This window comes from Xyrauchen texanus, chromosome 37 (genome assembly GCF_025860055.1).
Source record: "Xyrauchen texanus isolate HMW12.3.18 chromosome 37, RBS_HiC_50CHRs, whole genome shotgun sequence".
NCBI lineage: Eukaryota > Metazoa > Chordata > Actinopteri > Cypriniformes > Catostomidae > Xyrauchen > Xyrauchen texanus.
This window is the reverse complement of record NC_068312.1, coordinates 3,969,836-3,995,080: the sequence shown is the minus strand read 5'-3', so window position 1 is coordinate 3,995,080 and position 25,245 is coordinate 3,969,836. Positions and strand designations below refer to the sequence as shown.

The window sequence follows — 25,245 nt, the reverse complement described above, 5'->3', positions numbered from 1 at the left end:
TACATGTTTGTGATAATAGAAAGATTCAGCAGGTGAGTAGAAGCAGTAACATCAGCAGACCAGGGAGCTCAAACTTTGATCAAATGTTTGACCAGAGATTTGAATCCAAGATTTGGCATACCATCTCAAATAAGCTCTGACAATGGTTCAGCATTCATTCAAAGAACAGTGAAAACAGTGATACAGCAGTTGAGAATATAACAAAGGCCAGGGTGTATCTACCATCCACAGTCACAGAGAATGGTTGAAAGAGTGACTGATGCTCAAAGCTAAGCTCAACAAGATTTGTGCTGATACTAGACTCAATTGGGTAGATGCTCTACCACTTGAATTGATGTCTTACCACATGCAGACTAATAGAATCACTAATCTAACACCACATGAAATGTTAACAGGCAGACCCATGCCAGCACCATATTTGAGAGGTCATTATGAAGTCCCACCACTAGAACAATTACAGATTTGTACAGATTACAGAACAATTAAGCACTAAGTACTTACATGAGACAATTAACTGCTATACACAAAGCCATAGTTCCTGGAGACCAAGTCTATTTTAGAGTTTTTAGGAGAAAATGGAATGAACACAGAAGGGAAGGACCTTTTAAAGTAATGAGATCAACCCCAACAGCAGTGCAGGTAGATGGTAGCACAACGTGGTATCATTTAAATAACTGCACTAGGGTGCCTAATATGAGATACCAAGACCAGCAAATGTAGACATGGATTTTCCTGAAACTGAAGGAGAGCCTGAAGCCAATGCCCAAGAAAGAGCTGAACAAGAAAAGGCAAACTCAGAGCAGGAGGGAGAAAATAGTGACAACATTACACCTCATTTTAGGGCAGATGAGCATGCTGAAGCTAGAGATGAATTACAGCTGCAGGAGGATGTACTACGACCAGTGGGGTCAGAATTAGAAGGTGAGAAATGTTCTGATACTGATGTTGGTACACCTGCTGCAGCGGCTACTTCAGAAGGCTTTCCAGTGACCACTCCCCAGACTCAGAGCATGAAGGGCCTCTCCAACCAAACATCTCACTAGGGTCAGGAGAGTTTTAAACAATCAACTTCTCAGAGCTTGATGATATCCTCTTTCGTTAACTCAACACAAGGTACTCAAGAAAATAAATCCATTAAAAGAAGATCTTCTGGTTATGAAGACGATCATGATCCATATGGTGTTATAGATTATAAATATATAAAATTGCCACCAAAACGCCATACTGATGACACACAAAATCAGACTACAGAATTACCAGTGGAAGTGCCTAATAATGACACAGATTATGAAATTGGCCTGATATTGAAAAGAGAGTAATTATTAGAAAGTGCACATCATAATGATTAGTTCAAATGGGCAGACTGCATAGCCAAACAATCAGGAATGTCTAACTGTCTGCTATGTTCACCACTTTGAAAGAACTTATGGTAGTGCACAACCCACATGATTTTACACAATGTGCACAACATAATTTGCAAAATTGCAACAAAACAGATATAATACCTTTCTGCCCAGCTGAATGTTTGGCCATATTATGAAATCCTGAATTCTACTTATATTATGAAATGAATGGTTGGGAACATTTATGTAAAAGCTTATATGTTAGAGTAACTGCAAGAAAAAGTGATAAACCTGTAGCATATGTAACAGACCCTTTAATAGACTATTGTGCGAAAATGTAAAGGCAACTGTACAATAACTTGTCATTTAGATGAGAAACTGCATGACCTAACGGCAAGAGCCTATGATACAACCACAATACAGGGAGAATCAATAACAGGACCGTCAAGATGCCCAAATAAAACTTTGCAAGGAGGGCATGTAGGAGATGTCAAACAAACTGTAGTGCCACTTGTGATAGACTTGTATGAAGAACAAACAGCACCCATAGCAGATTATTTTTGGATATGTGGTGGGAAAAAATTACATAATCAAAAAATTGGAAGTGTATTACTAGAGTAAGACTTGCACAATAAGTAACTATGTTAACATGGGGCCCAGAAGACTCTGAAATCCAAACTGAATCTAGAAAAACTGTACAAAACAAACATAGAGTGAAAAGAGCATATAAGTCTGACCCTAATAATAGATGCTATTGTTTAACCCAGAGGAATACCACAAAAATGTATAGCTAGAGATTAAATAAAATCAGGTTTTGAGTCTATATTTGAATGGATAACAACTAAAAAGAATGCAGAATGGATCAATTAAATGTATTATAATAAGCAGAGATTCACTGAATTCTCTGACGAAGCATTGAAGGTGACCAATTAGCTTCAACAAGCAAAATTATATGGCAAAATAGACTGGCTATTGGCAGAAAAAGGTGGTGTCTGTGTAATGTTTGGAGCTGACTGCTGAACCTATATTCCAAATAATACAGCTCCTGATGGATCCTATACCACAGCAATGAAAAAGCTGAAAACTTACGAGAAGAAGTGACTGCAAATGCTGGGAGAGATCAACATATTGGAAAATGGTTTGACAAATTATTTGGGTCATGAGGAGAATGGCTTACTCAAGTAGTACATAATGGCTGTAGCTATTGTTATTTTTGTGTTGTCGTTTTTTTGTGTTGTACCTCTCCTCAGATCAATGATGGCCAATGCTGCAGCCAAACATATGCTTAATGTGTCTGTAAAGCCATCTGGAGTTGATATTGGGTTCACCATAGGCCCTGGACTTGATGAGCTGGATGAATTCTAGTAAAATCCTGGAATTACACAAGAATGGTAGGGAAGGGGAGCCTTTTCTTTTTTACTCTTTATTTTGAATTTTATCTTGTTTTTGGATAGCAAGGGAGTCAGTATTTTCATTGTATTTACTTTTATAATAAAATTAGTTAGCATTCTAGATTGGATAGATTAGGCAGGAAGATTTTGAGTGTAAGAGTGTATTATGTTTATTATTTTGGCATATACCCCTTCCTGAAGTGATTATTTTCTTTTAAATTATGTTTGTTGTTTAATAAAACCATGTGAATGAAAGGGAATGATGAAGGTCTGAAGCAAATTATTATCCATGTTACGATGTAATGTAAATAGGTAATGTAACCAGAATTAACAATGATAAGGTTTACTGTGATTATATGCACTATATGCACTTGATAAATGTTTTAAAAGTATTATTTATTGTTCGAATAATCTCTGAAGGTACTATTAACCAAGTAAATTGCTGTAGAATGACATATTATGCATTTATGAACTCTGAAACTGGAAGTGCCACTGGAGGTCCAGAGAATTAGACATCACAACAACAGGATCCACAAACAGTGCTTAGCAGCAAGAGTAAGACTCTACTAGAGGTTTAAAAAGCCGATGTCTGCTCCAACACCACCAGATAACACTCCAGGCAACCGGAAATGTCTGTGAGTTCCTCTGGCACCATGGGACGTATAATATGCTGAATAGTCTACTGATCTACTGATATTGTCTAATCACTGTAGTAGGATAACCTACTGAAATAAGTCCAGTCACTGATGTACTCTACAGAACGCAAGACCACTTTTGCACGCACATGCATTTATACAAGAATTTGATTGCTGTTACCCTCCAGAAAGAACTTAGCTAGGGAGCGATGAGATCTTTTACTTCTTTCTAGTCAAATGTGAGGGGAGATATTTGGTCTTATTTCTCCTCCGGGTTTGAAGGTTTGCTCAATAAGCTCTAACGTTTGATACCTGGAACTCCTGACTTCGAGAGTTTTCTTACTGAGAGGGAAGAAATGTTTTCCACACGCCACAACACTACAATTTACTCTATTAAAGTCTCTATACAAATATGTACTTCATATGTTTGGTTCTGCAACAGTTTAAGGGAACACTGCCTGTATGTCAGTCCAATATATAAATTACAGTAAATACAGTGATAATAACAGTCATTTTATTATATAAATATTTTAATATTTTATTTGACAGCCTCCAATAAAGGTTACATAACAAAATGAAAGAAAACTATACATTTTTAGAGTATTAGTTTAGATCTGCAATCTATCCGCTCACCTTATGAAATAACGCAAATACATTTTACACATTTGTACCCACTCAAATGTCCAATGTTGGTGGGATTCTGTATGGGCTTCAGCCCATATAGCATTCCCATATCATCAGCTACTGCTGCAGCATAGAAGTGACCATAATGAAAGGTGTTCTTACCTGTCTGGGAACATTTGGACTCATTTCTCCAAGCTGGCCAGGATTCACAGACTGCTTCTGGTTCTGCTCCTTGACGTTTCTAAAACAGATCATATTTTAGCTATTAGATGTGTGTCAGGTACATAATGTAACACTGAATGAAAATTCAGCATTGTAACTAATTTTAGGCAGATGTTTTAACATAACTCATTGTGCTTTCAAGGCAATGTTTGTGACTGATATTGTGTGGGGTTCAGCAATCCTGTCTGTCACTACAATTTTATCATGCTGTGTTTTCCCTGAGCTATCTTGGAAAAGCAAAGAAAATCAATTACAACAAACCAGTATTTTACTTTACTAAGGATCAATTTCACAGTTGTGTGTGACCTCTGTGAGCTACCCTGTGGGTTCTAGAATATAACTTATAAACTGTATATAAGGACTATGGTGTATGTAAAATTACTTTTGCCTTGCCTAAGTGTCCCACACCTGTTGCCCCATGAATAATCCTGAGGACACAGTGGAGAAACAAATCAAAACATGATTGATGCACAGAGTACACCACTGGGAACAGAGCACTATGCTCTCCGGGTTCATAGTTCATGCCAGTTCAGGATCCTCTTCCTGTTCTTGACACAGTTGCTGGCAGTCTAGTGTTGTTGACATCTAAAAGTTGAGGTTAGGTGATGCACTCCACAACAATTGTTGTCTTTATGCTAAGGAAAGATTGAACAGCATTTGGAGTGTGTGCCCCCTCAAAGGCAAGTGCCAGATGAATGGCTACTTTATCCTGACTGTGGCAAGGTAGAGCTCCAAGAGTCTGGTACCATCGTAGCATTAGAGTTTTGCTGTTGTCTTCATTGTCACACTATTGCATTGCCATTGTTTAGTCATGCTATTGAGTACTCCGGCACCTGGCTGCTGACTTGGGCTGTCGTCAAAGCACAGGGTCTCCTGCCATTTTTTTCCTTGGCATACATATTGAATGCGGCTTTGCCTTGCCTGCATGCCAGCTGGCTGTAGGATTGCTGTGGAATGTGGATTACTGTGCAAACCACACGCTGTGTCAGAAGATTACAGTTAAACTCATGAGAGGATCCAACTTCTGACACCTCTGGTTATTCATGGATTCAAAATAACACCCAACAGAGTTTTATTGTAACAATAGTGGGAGTGGTGGTGGCGTAGTGGCTAAAGCACAGGGCTGTTAATCAGATGGTCACTGGTTCTAACCCCACGGCCACCACCCTTGTGTCCTTGAGCAAGGCACTTAACGCCAGGTTGCTCCGGGGGGATTGTCCCTGTAATAATTGCACTGTAAGTCGCTTTGGATAAAAGCATCTGCCAAATGCGTAAATGTAAATGCAATAGACAGCTTCATACAGCAGAACCACAGGTAGGTCATAAAAACACATGGAGGCACAAACACAACTAAACTGCAAAAACATACATGCATGAACATGACTTTCATATGCATTCACTTATACTCAGCTGCAGTCAAAATAAATAAAACAGACTTTATTTCAACAAATAAAATGCATAAAACATTTAGGGGCAGCTTCACTCAAATTAATTGCAGCCGGTTAAATTTTTTTGCAAGTGCTCTCTGTGCTGGTTTAGCACCTGGTAAGGCAACGGTGCAAACACTCCCACAATGTCGCTGCTGAACGCAATTTGCATGCGCAATTTGCATGCGCAATTCTGAGGGTGCTAATACACTAGTGAAATCTTGACGTGAAGCACCTCACTGATCTCGGCCTGCATCACCTTGGTCTAATGATGGAATACACTCTTAAAATAGAATACAATAGACTATCAATAAATTTCGAACAAAAGCCTTCATCAGACAACTAACAAAGGACAATTCATCTATATGAATATCTGCAGTTAATCCAGGATGAACTTCAAAGACATGAATCATTAATTTTACAGTTCTTACAAAATCTTTGTTTAAATACTGGCTCTTAACACTTACTTAGTTAAATCATTTTAAACCATGACTTGCACTGCACATAAATAAGTAATATTGGCATCATATTCATGCTGTTAGCCAGAGGGGAAGGGGCCCACACATTGAGCCTTTTTTATCCCAAGGTTATTTTTCTCCATTAACCAACATCTTATGGAGTTTTGTGTTCCTTACCACAGTCACCTTTGGCTTGCTCACTGGGTGTCTAAATAAAATTCTTATTTAATTACTTATTTTTATACGCACTTCATAATCATATTTAATCAAATTACACAATGATGACTCTTAAGACTTTATAGATATTATGGTTTTATTTTCTGTTAATGCATTATTTTCTGTAAAGCTACTTTGAAACGATGTGTGTTGTGAAAGGCACTAAAAATAAAAATGACTTGACGCATGGGATTACAAAAGGTCCTTATACCAAATGGACCTTTTGAAGGTGTACCACAGAGGGAAGAGGTTGTCACGGATAGAGATGGCTATTTAAAATATATATAAATATATATTTTCAATAAACATTGAAACTCTTATTCAGGCTTTCTCTCCACAGTTACTATATTCTCAGCCTGACAGAGAAAGATAATCAAAGACAGGGAATGAATACACAGCATGTTTGAGTTTGTCCATCATGTTTTTATTTTTCTATTTCACAGAGTAACTATTCCCATCAGACATTCTCATTGGTCAGCGGATGCCTACACCAGAGTGCATTGCAGCAAAAGTTGGAACATTCACAACTTTTAGTCGCAGGACAGAGCTTCACTATCTGAAACCCTTGCGTTTTCCTTCTCCTTCCTTCTGATACACCATCACCTTTGAAATCAATGTATTCACAGTGTTCTCTAATGCAGCACAGACTCTTGTTTGCAGGGTCAGATTCTGAGCACTATATTAGCGGATGATACCACAGACCACTGTATTTGACACAACCTGCCAGGAATGTATTGGGTGACCAGACGTCCTATTCACAGGTTGGTGAATGAGCTGTAACAGCAGGTGAATGGAAATGACCTGTTATGTAGAAACTTTTACTTTATGGTGTCTATAGGCCAAGCCCTGAGAACCATCAATACTTAATTGATTATATCTCGATTTGCAATCGGGTTACCCAAAATAATCAAGTAAAACTCCAGCACTTGCTAGCAAACGTTAGGAGGTGTACTTGCATTTCGTTGCTTTGGTTCTTTCACTCTTTCGCTGGGTCCATAGAAAGTTCTGGTTGTTCTCCCTCTATGTTTTTGGATGCTGGATGTTTCAGTGCTGGAATGATCAGGCAGGGCTTTGAAACGTGGCCTCCTGCAAGGGAGACTCGCAACTCCCCTTCACATGTGTGAGTCAGAGCAGAGAAGAGATTTCCTTTCAAAACTTTGTATTTCAAGCTTTCCTAAACTCTACATTGTGCAGAACCTGGGCAGAGGGGCCCGAAGCAAAGCCAGCCGAAGGGCTAAGAGAAGAGCAAGAGCCAAGAGAGAAGAGAGAGGAGACAGTGTTCTTCCTAGGCAGGGAGGTTTTGTTTAGTTGAGGTTGGCTGCAACCCAAAGGTGCCTTGAGCCAATCAGAAGTGTCTTTTCAGATATATGTGATCATCTCTCTGTCTCTCCTTCTGAAGGTGATTAATGAGTCTTTGTTCTTAAGGTTGCTGTTTCCCGCTCAAAATTGGGCAATGTTTAATCATTAACTTTTATATAATGAAATTGCTAAAATATATTAGAAAGTACCCTTTATTAGCCTTCAAAACATGCCAAATGAAACTCAATGATAGTAAATATGACATAATTTCATGAATTTTCAGTGTGCTAGTTACAAAACAGGAAAATACCTGATTAAAAAACATAATGGTTAATTAATTGGTTTTACAACATGGATAATACATTACACGTTATGAGAAACATAATTGTCAGGGTTATTATCAGGTCAAACCTTCAATGAGAAACATAAATGTCAGGGTTATTATTAGGTTAAACCTTCAATGGTAGTTCTAAGGACTTTGGCAGATTATGTGCAGGATAAAATTACAGTAAAGTAAGTCTTGCGATTGTTCATGGATTAAGATGAGATGTACTGATATGTGTATACACTTGACAAGTTAATTTTGTACATTTGAAGTTATGAGCAGAGCATTAGTTCTGTGTCCTGCTCAAAAAAGATAATACAAAGAGATCATTCCAAAGAAAGCCTGCTTTATTCAAGTCTTCAATCTCTTTTGTCTTGGATGAGTTTTTGCATATGACGGTCAGGCGTTCCACAGTAAATGTCTCATGCTCCCTTATTAGTCTAATTTAAGTGTAGCAAATTGTTTATATCAAAGGTCAAATGAGTGTCTTAGATTTCCATGGCACCATAGGTGTTTCTTCAGAAGAGTCTCTTGCAGATGGTCAAGACAGTCATGTCATGTGATGACCATTAAGTGTGAGGGGTGTAAGGCGGGGTGCCAATGTGTTTGCATTCAAAGGCAAAGAGCAAATGTATGATCTTTGAGAAAATCAACAAATGAAATTTCTCACAATTAGCAACTCTTCCTGAGGCATCACACCCCACTGAGCGAAGACTGTAAAATCACACCTCGTTGTTGCCCTTCCACATCTGTCCCATTCTCTCCCCTCTCCTCCTCATCCATTCCCCTCCAGCCCAGAATCGCCTCAAACTCACCTAAGATCTGTATGTAACAAAAGTCCATATCTGATGTATACAAATAATGTAACTTGTGTAACATGTTTGGTATCATTTAAAATGTCTCGGTGCGTCTGGTATAGTGTTTTGTCCCCAGGTTTATAAAACTTAATGACAACAAAGTTATAAGGTCTATGCCAAATACTGAATAACTCTGGAGGTCTATCCCCCTCCTTGAAGGTTTAACACCAGGAAGCCAAGAACCCTTTCACCCCCAAATTCTCATTGATCAAAGGATAATACCATTTGGTACACAATGTGTATTCTCTCTGGATATTTAAGGAAAGCTGGCCCAGAGCTCAAGGTTCTCTGTAGCCAGATGATCCCACACCTCAATGTGTGTAACTGTAATAATTGGAATCTGCATTCAGATTTCCCATGCTTTGCAATTACATGTACTTTTCTCAACTGCCACGTATGTTCTTTGACTTGTTTCTTTAACTTGTGTTTTAAATCCTACCTGGCAAATAAATTGTTACTTTTTTATTTATTCTGTATTCCTCTGAAATCATTTATATCAATACTGGGTCTTTAAAATAGGAGAAACCTCTCTGGAGGAACCGAGCAGGAGAATCCCATTTTAAGAATCATTTCTATCATAACTGAAGCTTTAATGTAGGAGGAAGCCACTTAAAGACTATCAGTTTGAATCTCATTAGAAACTGATCAAAATGTAAATGAATAGAAGAGGATTCAGAGTAATCAATAACTTAAATGATTAAAATAAAAGAATAATCAGAAAGAATTTAGAGCTTTAATCTAAATCAGAGGTCAATTTAAAATTGGAGTCAGATTAATATAAAATTGGAGTCAGATAAAATTAATAACGGGATGAATTTGTAAAGTGCAAATTATTAACAATAATTGCTTTACTTTAGTGCTCAGAAAAGACAGAACAACACAGAGACCTTCAAGGGGCAAATCTATATAATTTTAGCGGGGTTTCAATGAGCGTGTTCAGACAGATCTTCCCTTTGTATTTCAGAGAGTTGCAGTTAAAGAAACAAGATGAAAGAAATCTATCTATTTCTTCGAGCAACATTTGAAAATGTAAGCAAGTTGTTTTCTGTCACTGTGAATGTTAATTTCCCCATGAGCATGGCAGTAAGTCAGACAATGTCACATTCAGTGGCGTAACTTAGATACTAAGGGTCCCAGTTTAAGGCACTAGTCGGGCCCCCTCTAACCAAGATGTTGGTTAATGGAGAAAAAAAAACCTTGGGAAAATCATGAATATATGCCAATATTACTTATGTGTAGTGCAAGTCATGGTTTACAATGATTAAACTAGGTAAGTGTTAAGGGACAGTGTTTAAACAAAGATTTTGATTAATGTAAGATTAATGACTAATGTCTTTGAAGTCCATCCCGGATTAACTGCAGAAGTTCACATAGATGCATTGTCCTTCTTAGTTGGCTGATGGTTGTTTTTTTTAAGTAATTGATAGTCTATATATTCCATTATAAGAGTGTAGTCCATCATTAGACTTATTTGAAAAGTAATCATATGACTCCAGTGTTTCAGTGATCTTCAGAAGTGATATGTTAGGTGTGGGTGAGATCAATATTTAAGTCCTTTTTTGCAAGAAATTCTTATTCCTCCCAAGTAGGGGGCGGCGTGCATGAAGAATGTGAATCACCAAAGCCACAAGAAGAATGTGAAATTTATATTTTTTCATACCCACATCTATCATATCACTTCTGAAGACAATCATTTAACCACTGGAGTTTTATGGATTACATTTATGCTGATTTAAGTGATTTGTTTGAGCTTCAAAATTTTGGCACCCATTCATCTGTGTTCTGTTGAAGAAAGAAAGTCATGCACATCTGGGATGGCATGAGGGTGAGTAAATGATGAGAGAATTTAAATTTTTGGGTGAACTACCCCTTTAATGGCATAGTAAGGACTATACTGTATGTACCTCTCCAGCTCAAGGATTCTCTTGTCCTGGTCCAGACGCTCAGACTGCATGTTCTGCAGAAGACCCAGAAGCCTCTGTAGCTCAATCTTAGACTTCTCTGATTCCTCTTTATGAAGGTCAGCTTCTGTCTGGTGAGCCTGCTCTGAGAGCTCAGCGTTCAGACGAGTGTCTTCATCTTCATGCACCTTCAAACAAACACGTGCAAAACAGCACTCACATCACCAACGTCTATATATTAAATATCTGCTAAATCTACAGTATAAGTACTGTATTTGAAAGATCATATTTTAAAGAAGTTAACTGTCAATTCATGGATTTCACTGTCAGGTTGAATGTTTTCTCAGAATACTTCACATTTGGTCTAAATTTCTGTTCTTTATTTCTATTGTAGATATAAATAGATACACAGGTAGACAGAAGCCTGTGGCAACAGATTAATATTTTCACTGTTCCTGTGTTGCTGATTGTTTGAAGTGTGCCGATACTCTCATTAAATCTGTTAAGGTCTCAGGATGTTTATGAAAGCATCTCTTTGGAAATCTTTAGTCTATGTGGCAAAGTGTCAAATAGTAAGAAGATATCATTTTCCTTCAATGATATGTGTATTCTCAAGAGAATATAAAAGAAAACATCCTCGTAAATGTTCACTGCCTGAAAGGTTGTCCTGACATGTTAAACAACAAGGAATGCTTTTGCAAGGAAAGATAAGGATGTTCATAAAGTACAATAGCTCTCTTTCTCTGTGATAGAGAGCAAATGGTAAAGGTGAATACTTAGGGACTGTGATACTCAAGGTGACTGGATCACAAGAAATAATTACACCTAATAATAACACTTTAATGCAATCACTATGGTGACTTGAATATGTTTGTGTCTAAATCACACGTCTCACACATACAGAAATGTATCAATGTCCTCTGATGTTTCTACATACCTCTTTGTCTGAGATACGTGTCTGTAGGGAGGCAAGCTTGATTTTTAGCTTCTTATTTTCATTCTTATACACCTCCACCTCTTCAATCTGTCAAAGAAGATAATGGTTGGTCTACTTTAAAAGAAGAACAAAGGCCACACGCTCTACAGCTAAATTCATTTGTCACTTATGGTCTTTGTGCTTTGTCCTGTTCTGTACAACAGAGTGTGGTTATTTGCAATAAGGCTGTCAAATTAAAATTCAGAATTCAGAAAAAAATCTTAATTGTTAGATGCATGCCTACAATGATGATGACTAAGGTGAAGGTATTTTATGGAGACCGAATTATCTCAAAAATATTATTTATTTACAAAAACTTTTTTTTTTACTTTTATGAATTGATATATATATATATTTATTTATTATATATATATATTTTTTTTTCAAAAGGTATTGTACATCCTTCTAAGCCAATCAAATCAGACATTTCTACCCAGCCAATCAAAGTACGGCTATGTTCAACTCAAGTATTACGTATGACTCAAAATGTGTGTCAGCTGGGACATTTGTCTTTTGTGTCATGTTAAGGTGCAATAATCACTTTTAATTCAGTTAAAAGTTTGTTTATAATATTTTTTATTTTTCTGTTTTTTTTTACTGGTAAAACAAATATAGAAATGATGACGAAAACTCAAATATTAAATGCCATGGATCGATATTTACATAGTAATCCAAATATTTTGTAGCAAACTACAGGTTAAATAAAGTACCTTCTTTTCTTTTTTCTTTTCTGCTGTCCATCATTTCGGAAGATAACGTCACTTCCAGTACTGGGTTAACATGATTTATTTTTACACAGAGATAGGTACCTGTAGGTCTATTACTAAAATCAGTTGAATTATGCACCCATTGTTGCATTACATGTCAATGGCGAGAGTACAAATTTGAAAAAGAAGGGGAAAAAAACATTTGTTTTGTTTTTCCAAAGTTAGAATGCCTATAACTCTTACTAAATAAAGAACATCTTGTTTACTCATGTACCCATGGTTCCCTGAAAGTAGGGAACGAGACTCTGCGTCTAAATTGATTGCCTATGCTGACGTTGTTGAGAGCACATAATTGGAAGTCCAGCTTCACTTAAAGGGAAGAAAAGAGTATCTCTTGTACAGTGACAGCAAAAATAATAAAATAAAAAAATCAGTAGCAGGGAACCAAGTTTACGTGAGTAACTGAGACGTTCTCTTCAAGAAGGTAACTTCGATGCTGCACAAGAAGATGATGCTATGGGAGCCATATACATAAAACCATAGCACTGATGTACAATGCCTACTAGCCATTATAGTGTTTTAAAAAGCATTGCTGTCAGCATGCTTTCACATTTAGAAATGGGAAGGGAGGTAGGAACAATAAACCAACGGCTCAAAGCCTCGTAGACATGACATTAACCATGCTGGGTAGTGGAGCAATGTCTCAACACATACAGTATATCCTGGTGTGGCAGGGTGAGCAAGAGACAGACATGGTGGTTGTGACATCAGGCCTCAGAGAGGCCTTTATTTGAAATAATAACCAACATAGAAAGACCAAAAAGTGGGAAATAAATTGTTCAAGTGTAAAAGTGTCAAAAATAAAGGGTGTTCTGTTGTCCTTGTGTTGCACTGGGGCTATGTGTTGGAATGGAGGGAAGATTTAGATTGGTTTAGGTCCAGGTACAGCCTGCAACAAAAGGGAAAAGGATCCTGTGATTTTACTCAGTGTTATGTGATATTAGGCAGTGCATGAGAGATATGATTCTTTGAACAAACACCGATCATTGATGGTTTAGTCTATGAGTTAATTTCTTAAAAGGGGACCATAGGCAGTCACACCAAAAGCCACAGAAAGCGATATTGACCAACAATGGCAATTAACTCTACATTGTTGACTTTATATCAACGACTATGAGTATAAGTGTATGAGTGTTACACATTTTGCTCAGAAATATAACCCTTTTAGGCTATATACTTCTTTTCACCTAAACGGCATTGTTTTTGTGCCTCAGCTGATGCTCTGCTTGTGCTTGGCCAGGGATCTGTGAACCTCTTTCAGAACCATAATGCAGCAGGCAGTGGAAAAGCATATTAAGCGTGGATAAGCCAAATCTATTTGTTTATACTGTGCACATGCCAATTAAAAACAAATTATTCAGTTATTACTATATTTTTTTTATGTTTGGCATGCATATTCTGATTATTGTTGCATAAATACATACACTACATGGTGCTCAATTTAATTATGCTCCGGTTTATAAAAGAACAAAGCTTACAAATCTTAACACAGTTTAATGCAATTCACTGACACTGACCCTTAATGCAATGGTCATGAAGAAAACATATTTTATCATACATTTTATTCTTTTTTTATTCACTATTTACTTCACAAAATGTCAAGAGACCGTAATCTTAACACAAAGTGCAAAGTAATTTGATGCAATTATCACTCCAGTCTGGATATTTAAGGAAACCTGGCAAACTGCTCAGCTGTGAATGCTTTAGACAGATGAACCCCATGGGGCTGCATGTTTCGAACATGCAACACCATGTTTTTTTTACATGTCAGGTATGCACACTCTACTCTTAAGTATAATATCTGAGATTGAGAAGTTTTGTATTGATAATTTCTAAATCGATTATGTAATTTGCATTATACATATTTACCTGACTAATAAATTGTTAAACTTGATTCTATTCTGACTTATTTTGAAATGTTTGGCTTTAGTAGATTACATTAAGTCCTTGTTAACGAATATCTGCAATCAGAGTTGGTACACACAAACGGCCCAGCATTGGAACATAATGCACATCTTCCTGGGACCTTAGTTTTCTGACTAACTATCTAACTATCATTAACTAAGTGTATCTAGGCTGTATGGAACAATGTAAATGTATATCGACCTGTCTAAATAGTGTTATTACCTCTGATTCCCCTTCTGTCACTCACTCAATGTTGTGTCGAATGTAGTGACACAAGGGGTCTTTCTTGAGAGCCTCACGTACCTCTGAACATGAGAAAAGGCCAATGAGAAATTGTCAGACAGAATTTGCATGTTTCCGCCCCCGGACATACGGGTATAAAGGGAAGTGGCGTGCGTAAGATTTTTTCTTTGGAGACCAGTGGTTGTGCAGCAGCAAACTGAGTCTCACGGCCAGCCTGCGTTCTCCCTTAAGCCCCCGGAATTGGATGATATCGTCGCCACTGCATCGGAGAGCGTTCAGGCGTCTGACGCAGAGGACTCGACTGGGCTGCCACCTTCGGGTAAGCCCGCCCAGTCTGAGGCCGACGTGCAGATGGCTGACATGCTTGCCTGAGCTGCCGTGAGCGTGGGCTTGGACTGGAACCCTCCGTCCTCCCCACAGCCTTCACAGCTTGATGATTGGTACCTCGGGTCAAGGCGCCGCTCCCAGCCATGCCCTTTCTTACCGGAGGTGCATGACGAGTTGACGAGGTCGTGGAGGGCACCTTTTACTGGCAGGAACTGCCCCCTTCACTCGTCCGCTCTCACTACCCTTGATGGTGGGGCGGCCCACTGGTACATGGAGGCTATTTCCCACATCATGCCACGGCGCCATTCCTGCGCAGCCCGCGCTTCACCTGCCTGTCGAGGGCGCCCCCCTGTGGCCAAACAACAGGCAGCTCCACCTCGGGCCCAGCTCTCAGCCCCAACATCGAACAGGCTCGTGTTTGCCCCCCGTCTCCAGGACCCCTTCTATGACCCGGAAAGCTCCTAAACGCTCCTGAGATGGAAGACCCAGGCAGTCAGATGTTCACTCTGGAGCTGGTAACAAGACTATTTTTCAACTGGGAAAATAGCAATCGCACCCTGGTTAAGAGCATCTCTTTTCTCGGCATGGAGTTACACTCAGTCTCAATGACAACACGCCTCACGAACGAGCATGTGCAGTCGGTGCTCAGGTGCACTCTTCGAGCCCGGCACAGCGGTTGCTCTAAAACAGTTCCAGAGGCTCCTGGGGCATATGGCATCCTTGACCGTGGTCGCAGACCTGCTCAGGTTGATACATATGAGACCGCTTCAGCACTGGCTTCAGACTCGAGTCCCGAGATGGGCATGGCGCCGCGGCACATACTGTAAATGTTAATCACCCATTCCTGCCATCAGACTTTCAACCCTTGGACAGACCTCTGTTTTCTGTGGACTGGAGTCCCCCTACAGCAGGTGTCCAGATATGTCGTGGTTACCACAGACGCCTCTTAATGGGGTTGGGGCGCCGTGTGCATGGGCACGCAGCCGCTGGCTCCTGGGTAGGGCCCCGGCTGTGTTGGCACATCAACTGCCTAGAGTTGCTGGCTGAATTCCTTGCCCTGCGGAGGTTTCTCTTGCTGATTCGTGTCAAGCACGTATTGATCCGTTTGGACTGCACCGTGATGATAGCGTAAATAAATTGCCACGGTGGCATGTGCTCTCGTCATATGTCACAACTTGCCTGCCATCTCCTCCATTGGAGTCAGCAGCGACTCAGGTTGCTGCACGCCACTCATATCCCTGGCAACCTCAATGCGATTGCAGACGTGCTGTCGCGACAGGTTTCGCCCGGCGGAGGGTGGAGGCTCCACCTCCAGGTGGTCCAGCTGATTTGCGACTGGTTCGGCATGGCACAGGTAGATCTCTTTGTCTCCCAAGACAACTCCCACTGCCCGCTCTGGTACTCCCTGACAGAGGCCCCTCTCGGGACAGACGAGTTGGCAAACAGCTGGCCCCGGGGGCTGCACAAGTATGCATTTATCGGTGGATACTGTAGCGCTGGTCGGCCTGTCCAGATAGTATTAGTTCCTTCAATCGTTTTATTTTTATTAAATGTATGCAGACCAAGGTGGGATTAAACAAAACTACTATTCATATAAGAGTTAGCAGGGAGAAATCTTTCTGAATGGTATTAGTTAATTAGGCTAATTTGGATAATAATCCAAAACTGACCAGTTTGTGAAATGATCAGGTGTACCCGGCTGGCACGTGGACTCAAGTAACAGGAATCCAGATGAATGAACACAAAATAAAAGTATAAAATGTAATAAAATAATCTAGTACCAAAATCCTAAAATTTGAGTTTTAATACAATTGAAGTCATTAATAATGGAGTCAGATTCAGTCTTAACTAAATGATAAGGGGTGGCCCTTACAGTTGTTATAGATTTTAGTCTCAGTTTTAGTTATTGTCATTTTAGTTTAGGAATTAACAGAACACTTCCAGAGTTTTTAATAAGCTAAAATAAGCAATACTTTTTGAATTTAAGATTAATTGGAAAACTTTTTATTACACTTGAATCAAGAGTTGAATATTTGCACAGTTTACTTAGACTTAAAATACTTGTGCATAATAACAATAACATAAGAAATGGTTTGAGATTCTACCATAAACTAAGCACAGATTACTAGCACAGACTTCATCATTAACGATAAAATTCCTTTCCATATCTTTAGCCATGAATCATTTGTACTCCTTCCGATGATTGCTTTGCAAATGTACTTTCAGATTTGTGGAATTTGTTTCCTTCAACATTAAAACCACAAATAGTATGACTGGACATTATAATGCATTCGCTTTTTTAAGTTTCATAATCAAACTCGAAATAGTCCAACAAAAGGTTTTGTTGTTTCTATCAGCCATCATTTGTTTCTATCAGGCATCATTCATGTTCCTGCCCTGATTTGGCCAGCAACAAATGGTTATTTTGATAATCAACTAATTTAACGATTATTAGAATGATTAATCAACAGCTCTTAACTGACAATTCAGCTTGTGCCTTGAGTAAAGAGTAAAGAGGTTGTATTTAACACACTAATAATAAGGAAACAAGGATCTTACCTTTAAGTAAAATTCTCTGAATTCCTTTAGGGTTTCTATAGTTTAATTCAGTTAAAAATCCACAAAATCATGTATTGACATAAATATTGACATATTTTACAAGAAAGTTTTGCTTTCTTGTAAAATATAAAAAAAATCTTTAAAACAAGATACACTTGAGAAGCAACCTGTGTAATATATTGTGACTTGAAAATCTATATTAAATAGAAGTGTATTTGACATTACTGCACTGGCAGTTTTTTTTTGTTACTTTTTTATTAATTAAAATAAGTGAACATTCTCTCTTCTTAATAGACATTCCTAGCCAGTTACCTAGGGTTGCAAAAGTATGAGATTTTCATGGTATCATAGTATACGGTATTACACAATTATTATTATCAGTTACAATGACCCTTATTGTAGTTAAAACAAAAGGTTTTTGGTTGAACAAACGCTTTATTATAATTAAAACTTGAAACTATATTTTTATAATGGAAGTATGTGTAAAAAGTCTCCTTTTTAAAATCAAATAAAATAAACAGAATAAATAAGAAAGCTAACAGAATTATAATAATAATAAACCGAATTATAAAACATGATAAAAAAATTGCATGTAACTATAACATGTTATATAACCTTGGATTTAGGATGGACCACACCAAATCTCACCGAAATTACCGGCCAGGTTGAACTGCGTTTCACATCCCTGATCTCTGGCTGCATCACCTTGGTCTATTGATGCACTACGATCTTGAAATGGAATGCATAGACTAAAAATTGCCAACAAAAGCCTTCATCAGCCAATTAATAAGGACAATTGCATCTATGTGAATTTCTGCAGTTAATCCAGGATGGACTTCAAAGACATTGGTCATTAATCTTACAGTTCAAACAAAATCGATGTTTAAACACTGACTCTTAACACTTACTTATTTTAATAATTTTAAACCATGACTTTAACTATACATAAGTAATATTTACATTATATTCATGATGTTAGCCAGAGGGGAACTGGCCCCCACAGTGAGTCTGGTTTCTCCCAAGGATATTTTTCTAGATTAATCAACATCTTATGGAGTTTTGTGTTCCTTGCCACAGTCGCTTTCAGCTTGCTCACTGGGGTTATTAATACAATTATTATTTAATTACTTGTTTTTAAACGCGATTAACAATCGTATTTTATCTAATTACACAATGATGATTCATCAACATTATAGACATTACAGTTTTATTGTCTGTTAATGCCTGATCTTCTGTAAAGCTGCTGATGTGTGTTGTGAAAGGCGCAATTGTATAAAAGCCTCTCCAAATAAGAAACTTTTATTGCAAGACTTTTATTATGATAAGAGTTGTAATTCCTTACCCTTCCTGTAGAAGGCACCATTCATGGTATCCTTCTACAGGAATCTCTTCTTAATAGACATTCCTAGCCAGTTACCTAGGGTTGCAAAAGTATGAGTTTGCTTTTGGCTGAGCCATTGTGTTATATGGAGAGTGTAATGATTGCAGGAGGAGGCAGACAGGGAGTGAGGATCTACGTGCAGGCTTTATTAAACAAGAATGAAAAACATGACAAACAGGAACAAATGAAACATCCACGGTGGGAAAAAAATGAAACTAAACCATGAAAACATAGGGGGGTACACGAACTGGTTAAACACGACAAGATAGGCAAGACAACAAGATCCAGGCATCTACAAACATCAACGATTGACAGGGGAATGGAGAAACAGCAGGGTTTAAATACACAGGAGACATGATGATGACAAACGACAATCAGGTGAGCACAATGACACAGGGCTGGCAGTGATGAGGGCCGGGAATCATGGGAAGTGTAGTGCATGACAATTGACAAGTGAGATACGGGGCAGACAACAGGGGATCGTGACAGAGAGGACTGCAGTGGTGCGGATGAAAGTTTTCTCTGCCTGTTATCTGGATGTTCGTTGGTGATTTGGTGGTTCAAAGGGTTAGTACATGACCATAAAGTAAGTGTTATTTGGTTTATTTAGGTTTAAACTATACTGGAAGTACTGGAAGTATTAGATAACTTTATGCACTTTCTCAGGCATGCCGCGATTCATGTATGATTGCTTGATCTGTGATGTATACGGTGTTAAATATTACAGTTTACTTTGTGATCTGCCTTTAACCTGTAATAATGATACTACACAAGAGTTAATCTGTATTATATTCTGTTGAATGAGGTTTATTTGTACAAACAGTTTGTGTGTACATTGATTTGGGTTTATTGATAATAACATATCAATATTCGAGTCATTCCTTGGAAGAACCTATAATTCTGTGGACGTCTTAATGGCAAATTCTGTTTGTAAATTGAGCTTTTTCTGTTATTTAAATGTGGAATTGAATATGCTTGGATTTTTGGATTGAACATTGACAGTAATCAAAATATGTACCCATTTATACTGTATTTGAATGTAACATGTCTGAATGTTGTTTATCAGACTGTGAATCTTCTGTGATTTAATACACTTTGAAAAGGAAGCTCCCGTCTCCTCATTATTCGTGTCCTGACCGACACACAGGGGTGTTTTCTGCTAATAGAAGTAGAGTCAGAACCTAATAGTCCAATAGCCTCTCCAACAAATTGGTCCTTCGAGCCGGATACAGTATTCATTCCTGCCATCATGGAGTTAGATGAAGAGAATAGGGGAGCAACCAGACCTAAGCGCCAAATACGACCACCAGTTCGACTCCAAGATTATTAAGTGCAACACAGGCAGACCTGTGACTGGAAATGTTATATTACCTCCCTGGGAGTCACCCAGCCATGTGACACCTCTCCAGTCATTATGGAACTATACTGACAATCTCCATGGCGATGCAGCTCATCACACAGACTCATGTGTAGCATCACCAAGCTTCAGCTATTCAGAATACACTAAACAACTACCTCAATCATCCTCCTCAGCCCAGTGGAAAAGTTATCTTGCACCTGAGCACCCTAATAATCTCCAAGCCATCCGTAGAGAAAATGCCAAACTGCTTCATTCGCAGGAATCCTTCCGTGCTGACCTGCTGGAGTTGAAAGAAGTACGTACAGAGTTCAAAGAACTAGTTAAAGTTGCCCAAGCACTTCAAGGAGACCTTCGAACAGACCTTGATACCGCTAAAAGCCATACCAGTTCTCCCTGCCACATCGATCAGTATGAGCCAGCTATATCAGCCAATGATAAAGAGTTTCCTGAACCTCCACCCTGGTCTGAACCCGCAGCAGACCTTATGAAGGGTATAGAGGCTCAAGTTATCAAAAGTTATCAAACCCTGATACTGCTACATACCATGAGGTATCAAGGAGTCTGAGAGACTCTCAAGCTCAATCTTTACTTGAATACCATCATTCTCAATATTACTCTCAGAACCCAAGCAGGCTGCCACCGCCTCCAACACCTGAAGAGACCTTCACAGGCCCAGATCCCAGCATATTACCCTCAACTTAGGTCTATGCCAGGCAAGTTGTACAGTCCCTGCGCTTAAAGTAAAGTCAAACACAGCACCTGTAGCACATACATTAGCCTCAGAACATGTGTACAGAGGGCCAACACCTAACATACCAAAGTTCAGTCGGCCAGATCCAGTTTTCCACACTCCGAATAACCTTAGAGAACCTGCTTCCTTCAGACAGTACAGAACTTTTCAAATATCAGATAATAATTGACCACTTAAAATTTGATGAGGCTAAGCTGATAGTGGATGCCTATTTGAATTCTTGCAGCCCCTTTACTGATACTATGGTGGCCCTCCATGAGAAGTTTGGTCAACCTCATCAGCTTGCTCTGAGGAAAATTGCTAGTGTCCTGGAAGGCCCCGATGTTAAGTGTGGGGATACAGCTGCATTCCAGATATTTGCTCTTCAAGTACAGTCGCTAGTGGGCTTGTTAAGAACTTTAGGACCTGAAGGTGACATTGAACTGAATTGCGGGTCTCATGTAGCAGGCCTCTTGAGTAAGCTTCCTTCCGACCAACGAGCTGAGTTCCGCCGCCACATGTTCCGGCAACTGGGAATTGCACCTACTTTACATGACCTCTCTAACTGGCTCCGCTATGAATCCTGGTGTCATAGTTTTGATGTAGAGACTGCCTCAAAATTAGTTCAAGACCGACAAATATCTAGGTCTGAACATAGTAAGAGAACTGTCACCATTCTTCATGCGGTTGGAGAAGCTCAAAATGTAGCTTCCCTGTCAACTCAAAAGGGTACTACCCAACAGACCAAGTCAGTCAAAGTGAAAAGATTCTGTCCCTTCTGTGATAGTACAGAGCATTATTTGAGTCAATGCAACACATTTGCCAAACTCACCACTGATCAGCTCAAGGAATGGATCCGAAGCAACAACCGTTGCTGGCATTGTGTCAGATACCATCATGCTGCTCAGTGTGACCTAAAAAAGCCTTGTAACCTGTGTCAGGGTAAACACCTTCGCCCTCTCCATGAGGTAAACATCCGTACATCACATGAGGACTCGGCCAGTGCTGAAAGGAGTTGCTTTACTAGTTCCTCTTCTGATAGATTGTACCTGGATAAACCTGTTGCTGGGAGCCGAGTCATGCTTAAAATAGCTCCTGTGCACATTCAGTATGAAGACCGCACTTTAGAAACCTTCGCCCTTCTGGATGACGCTCTGAAAGAACCATCCTGCTTCCAACTGCTGCCAAAGCCCTAGGCATACAGGGCAAGCCTGAAAATCTCCCATTGCGCACAGTGCGAGATGACATTGGAGTTATTCATGGACTCTCTATATCCTTTAAAGTTTCACCAACCCATAAGCCTCAGACCAGTTACAAGATCGAACACGCCTTTACAGCAGACTGTCTCAACTTGTCATGTCAGTCTTATCCTGTGGATCAGTTGCAAAGGAAGTATAAACACCTACGAGGCCTTCCTATCCTGCCCTTTAAAGATGCTCAGCCTCTACTTCTTATTGGATTAGATCAGCCTCATCTTATTATTCCAATTGAGTCTGTTAGATTAGGATCCCCTGGTGGACCTGCAGCTGTCCACACATGCCTGGGCTGGACCTTCCAGGGCCCTGTATCCTTCATGGGGCGTCCTGTATCCTCTCCACAATGTCTGCTGACCTCTGTTTGTTCACCAGAAGATGAGCTTTTCAAGAATGTCCAGAGACTATGACAGGTGGAGACTGTTCCTCACAGGGATGAGAAAGAAGTGACTCGGTCCAAGCAAGATCAGGAGGCTTTAAAGCTGCTTGAAACAAAGACCATCCATACGGAAGTAGAAGGAGTTACCAGACTGGCAACACCCTTATTACGACAAAGATATGCCACAATTGTATGCCCCTGTAGACTCTGTTATGCCTAACCTTCGCAGTAACGAGAAACGTTTGCTGAAGGACCCAGTGAAAGCGGAAGCCTATCGAGCAGAAATGGAGAAGCTCATATGGACAGGAGCTATTCAGGAAGTTACCAAAGCAGCAGTAGACTCTGATATATTTTGGTATATACCTCATCACCAAGTCAGTCATAATGGAAAATATCGCCTGGTTTTCTACTGGTCCCACCAATACCATGGGCAGAGTCTCAACCAGTACCTGTTGCCTGGTCCTACCATTGGTGCATCATTGTTAGGTGTACTCCTTAGGTTCAGAGAGCATCCAGTTGCAGTAAGTGGCGACATCAAAGCGATATTTCATTAGGTCCGCCTCCTTCCAGAAGATTGTCCATTACTACGATTCCTCTGGCGTGATCTGCATGTAAATAAGCCCCCCAAAGTCTTTGAATGGCAAGTATTACCCTTCGGCACTACCTGCAGTCCGTGCTGTGCCACTTATGCTCTGCAGCACCATGTAAATGAGCACAACCTGACAGATGAATCCATCCGGTTCTCAGTAGGGAGATGTTTTTATGTGGATTACTGCCTGCAGAGTCTGTGCACTACTGATGGAGCTAAACAAACTGAGAGAGATACTAGCACAAGCTGGATTTGAGATATGCCAGTGGGTCAGCAATGTTCCCAGTGTTCTGAGTCACTTACCTCCCGAAGCCCGATCAGAGAGCTTGGAACTTTGATTGGCTCAAGATAAAGCGGACACACCAGAGTCAACCTTAAGCCTAAGCTGGAACTGGCAGATGGATACCCTTGCATACAAGCACCGACCTGTTGTGTATGAGACTCCCACACTAAGGAATATCTACAAGGTAGTAGCCACTCAATATGACCCTCTGGGATTGCTTTTACCATACACTACCCGTGCAAAGAATATCATCAAGCAGCTATGGGGCAAACAGCGGTGTTGGGATGACCCAAACTTACCATCAGGGCTTTTGCAAGCATGGCACGTCTGCAAGAATGAACTTCACTCACTACAAAATATCACTGTTCCTAGAGCATATGTCCCTCCTGAGGTCGATCAAGATGGTGTCAAGTATGAAGTCCACATATTCTCTGATGCTTCAGAACAAACCTATGGAGCTGTGGCATACCTGAAGAGAGGCCAAGTGTTCCTGTCTTTCATTGTAGCTCGATCTCGAGTGGCTCCCAAATGATCACATTCCATTCCTAGATTGTAACTTTGTGGAGCTCTTGTGGCAGCACAGTTGGCTAGATTGCTAGAAAGGGAACTGACCTTGCTGGTGGAGAGTACAGTGATGTGGACTGACTCTATCACGGTTCTTACCTGGCTGAACTCAGAATCCTGTCACTATAAAGTCTTTGTGGGAAACAGAGTAGCCGAAATCCAGGAGCTAACAGAGAAATGTTCCTGGTGTTATGTGGATTCAGCAAATAATCCCACTGATGATCTCACTAGAGGTAAGCCTCTGAATGCCCTCACCAAACAGAACAGATGGTCTCATGGACCTACCTTCCTACTTCAAGATCCAGCTACCTGGCCTGTGATGCCAAAATCCAACCTGACAGATGACCACACTGAATTACGGAAGTCTACCTTCTGCGGAGCAGACATAGTGTCCTCTCAATCCAACAACCCTGATGTTTGGAATTACCATACCTGGTAGGAACTACTTAATGCAACTGCCCAAGAAATCCAAGTAAACCCTACCTCTAATTACTATCCCAACGCAGATGATTATTACAAGGCAGAGATCCTTATACTTAAGCGGGCTCAGCAGGAGTCCTTTTACGGTGACAATCAACGCTTAGTAGCTGGGAAATCAGTGTCTTCAGGAAGTCGCCTTCTTACTTTAGCCCCTGAAATCAATGAATCCAGTGATTTAATCAGAGTTGGAGGTCGACTAAGGAGAGCGGAGGACATTGAAGAATCTGCTGTACACCCCATTGTCTTGGATGCTTCTCATCCTGTCACACGGCTGATGATTCAGCACTATGATAACAAGTTGCATCATTCAGGACCTGAGTAAGTGTTTTCAGAAATGCAGCGCTATTATTGGATCTTCCGTGGCCGTGAAGCCATTCGTCGATACCAGCATACATGTCCAGAGTGCCAACGTTGGAGAGCATGGCCAACCATCCCTAAGATGTCAGACCTACCTTCTGCCCGTCTCCGCCTCTAGAAACCTGCCTTTCATGCCTGTGGAGTAGACTGCTTTGGGCCAATGTTGATCAAGATTGCGCTGAATGTTGATCAAGATTTTTGCAGAAAAGCGCTGGGGAATAATCTTTAAGTGCTTAAGTGCACCGGGACCTCCTCAGTAGCATGAGTGCTGATTCTTTCCTAATGGCTCTGAGGAGATTTATCACACGACAAGGTACTCCTGCAGAGCTGTGGTCAGACCAAGGAACAAACTTCAGAGGAGGCAAGAGAGAACTGTATGAAGCTTTTGCAGCGA

At 39.9% G+C, this 25,245-nt stretch overlaps 1 protein-coding gene across 1 annotated transcript in view; it reads right to left on the bottom strand.

Moving 5' to 3' along the window:
• Positions 1–3,199: 3,199 nt before the first annotated feature.
• The window catches only part of LOC127631253 (ERC protein 2), an 80,279-nt gene continuing 58,233 nt past the window's right edge, over positions 3,200–25,245 (bottom strand). Inside the window, exons 6-9 of the mRNA XM_052109327.1 lie at positions 11,636–11,722; positions 10,702–10,886; positions 4,156–4,234; positions 3,200–3,226 (exon numbers count right to left, since the gene is read on the bottom strand). Coding sequence (XP_051965287.1) covers positions 3,200–3,226; positions 4,156–4,234; positions 10,702–10,886; positions 11,636–11,722 — 378 coding nt within the window. The remainder of the gene's footprint in view (positions 3,227–4,155; positions 4,235–10,701; positions 10,887–11,635; positions 11,723–25,245) is intronic.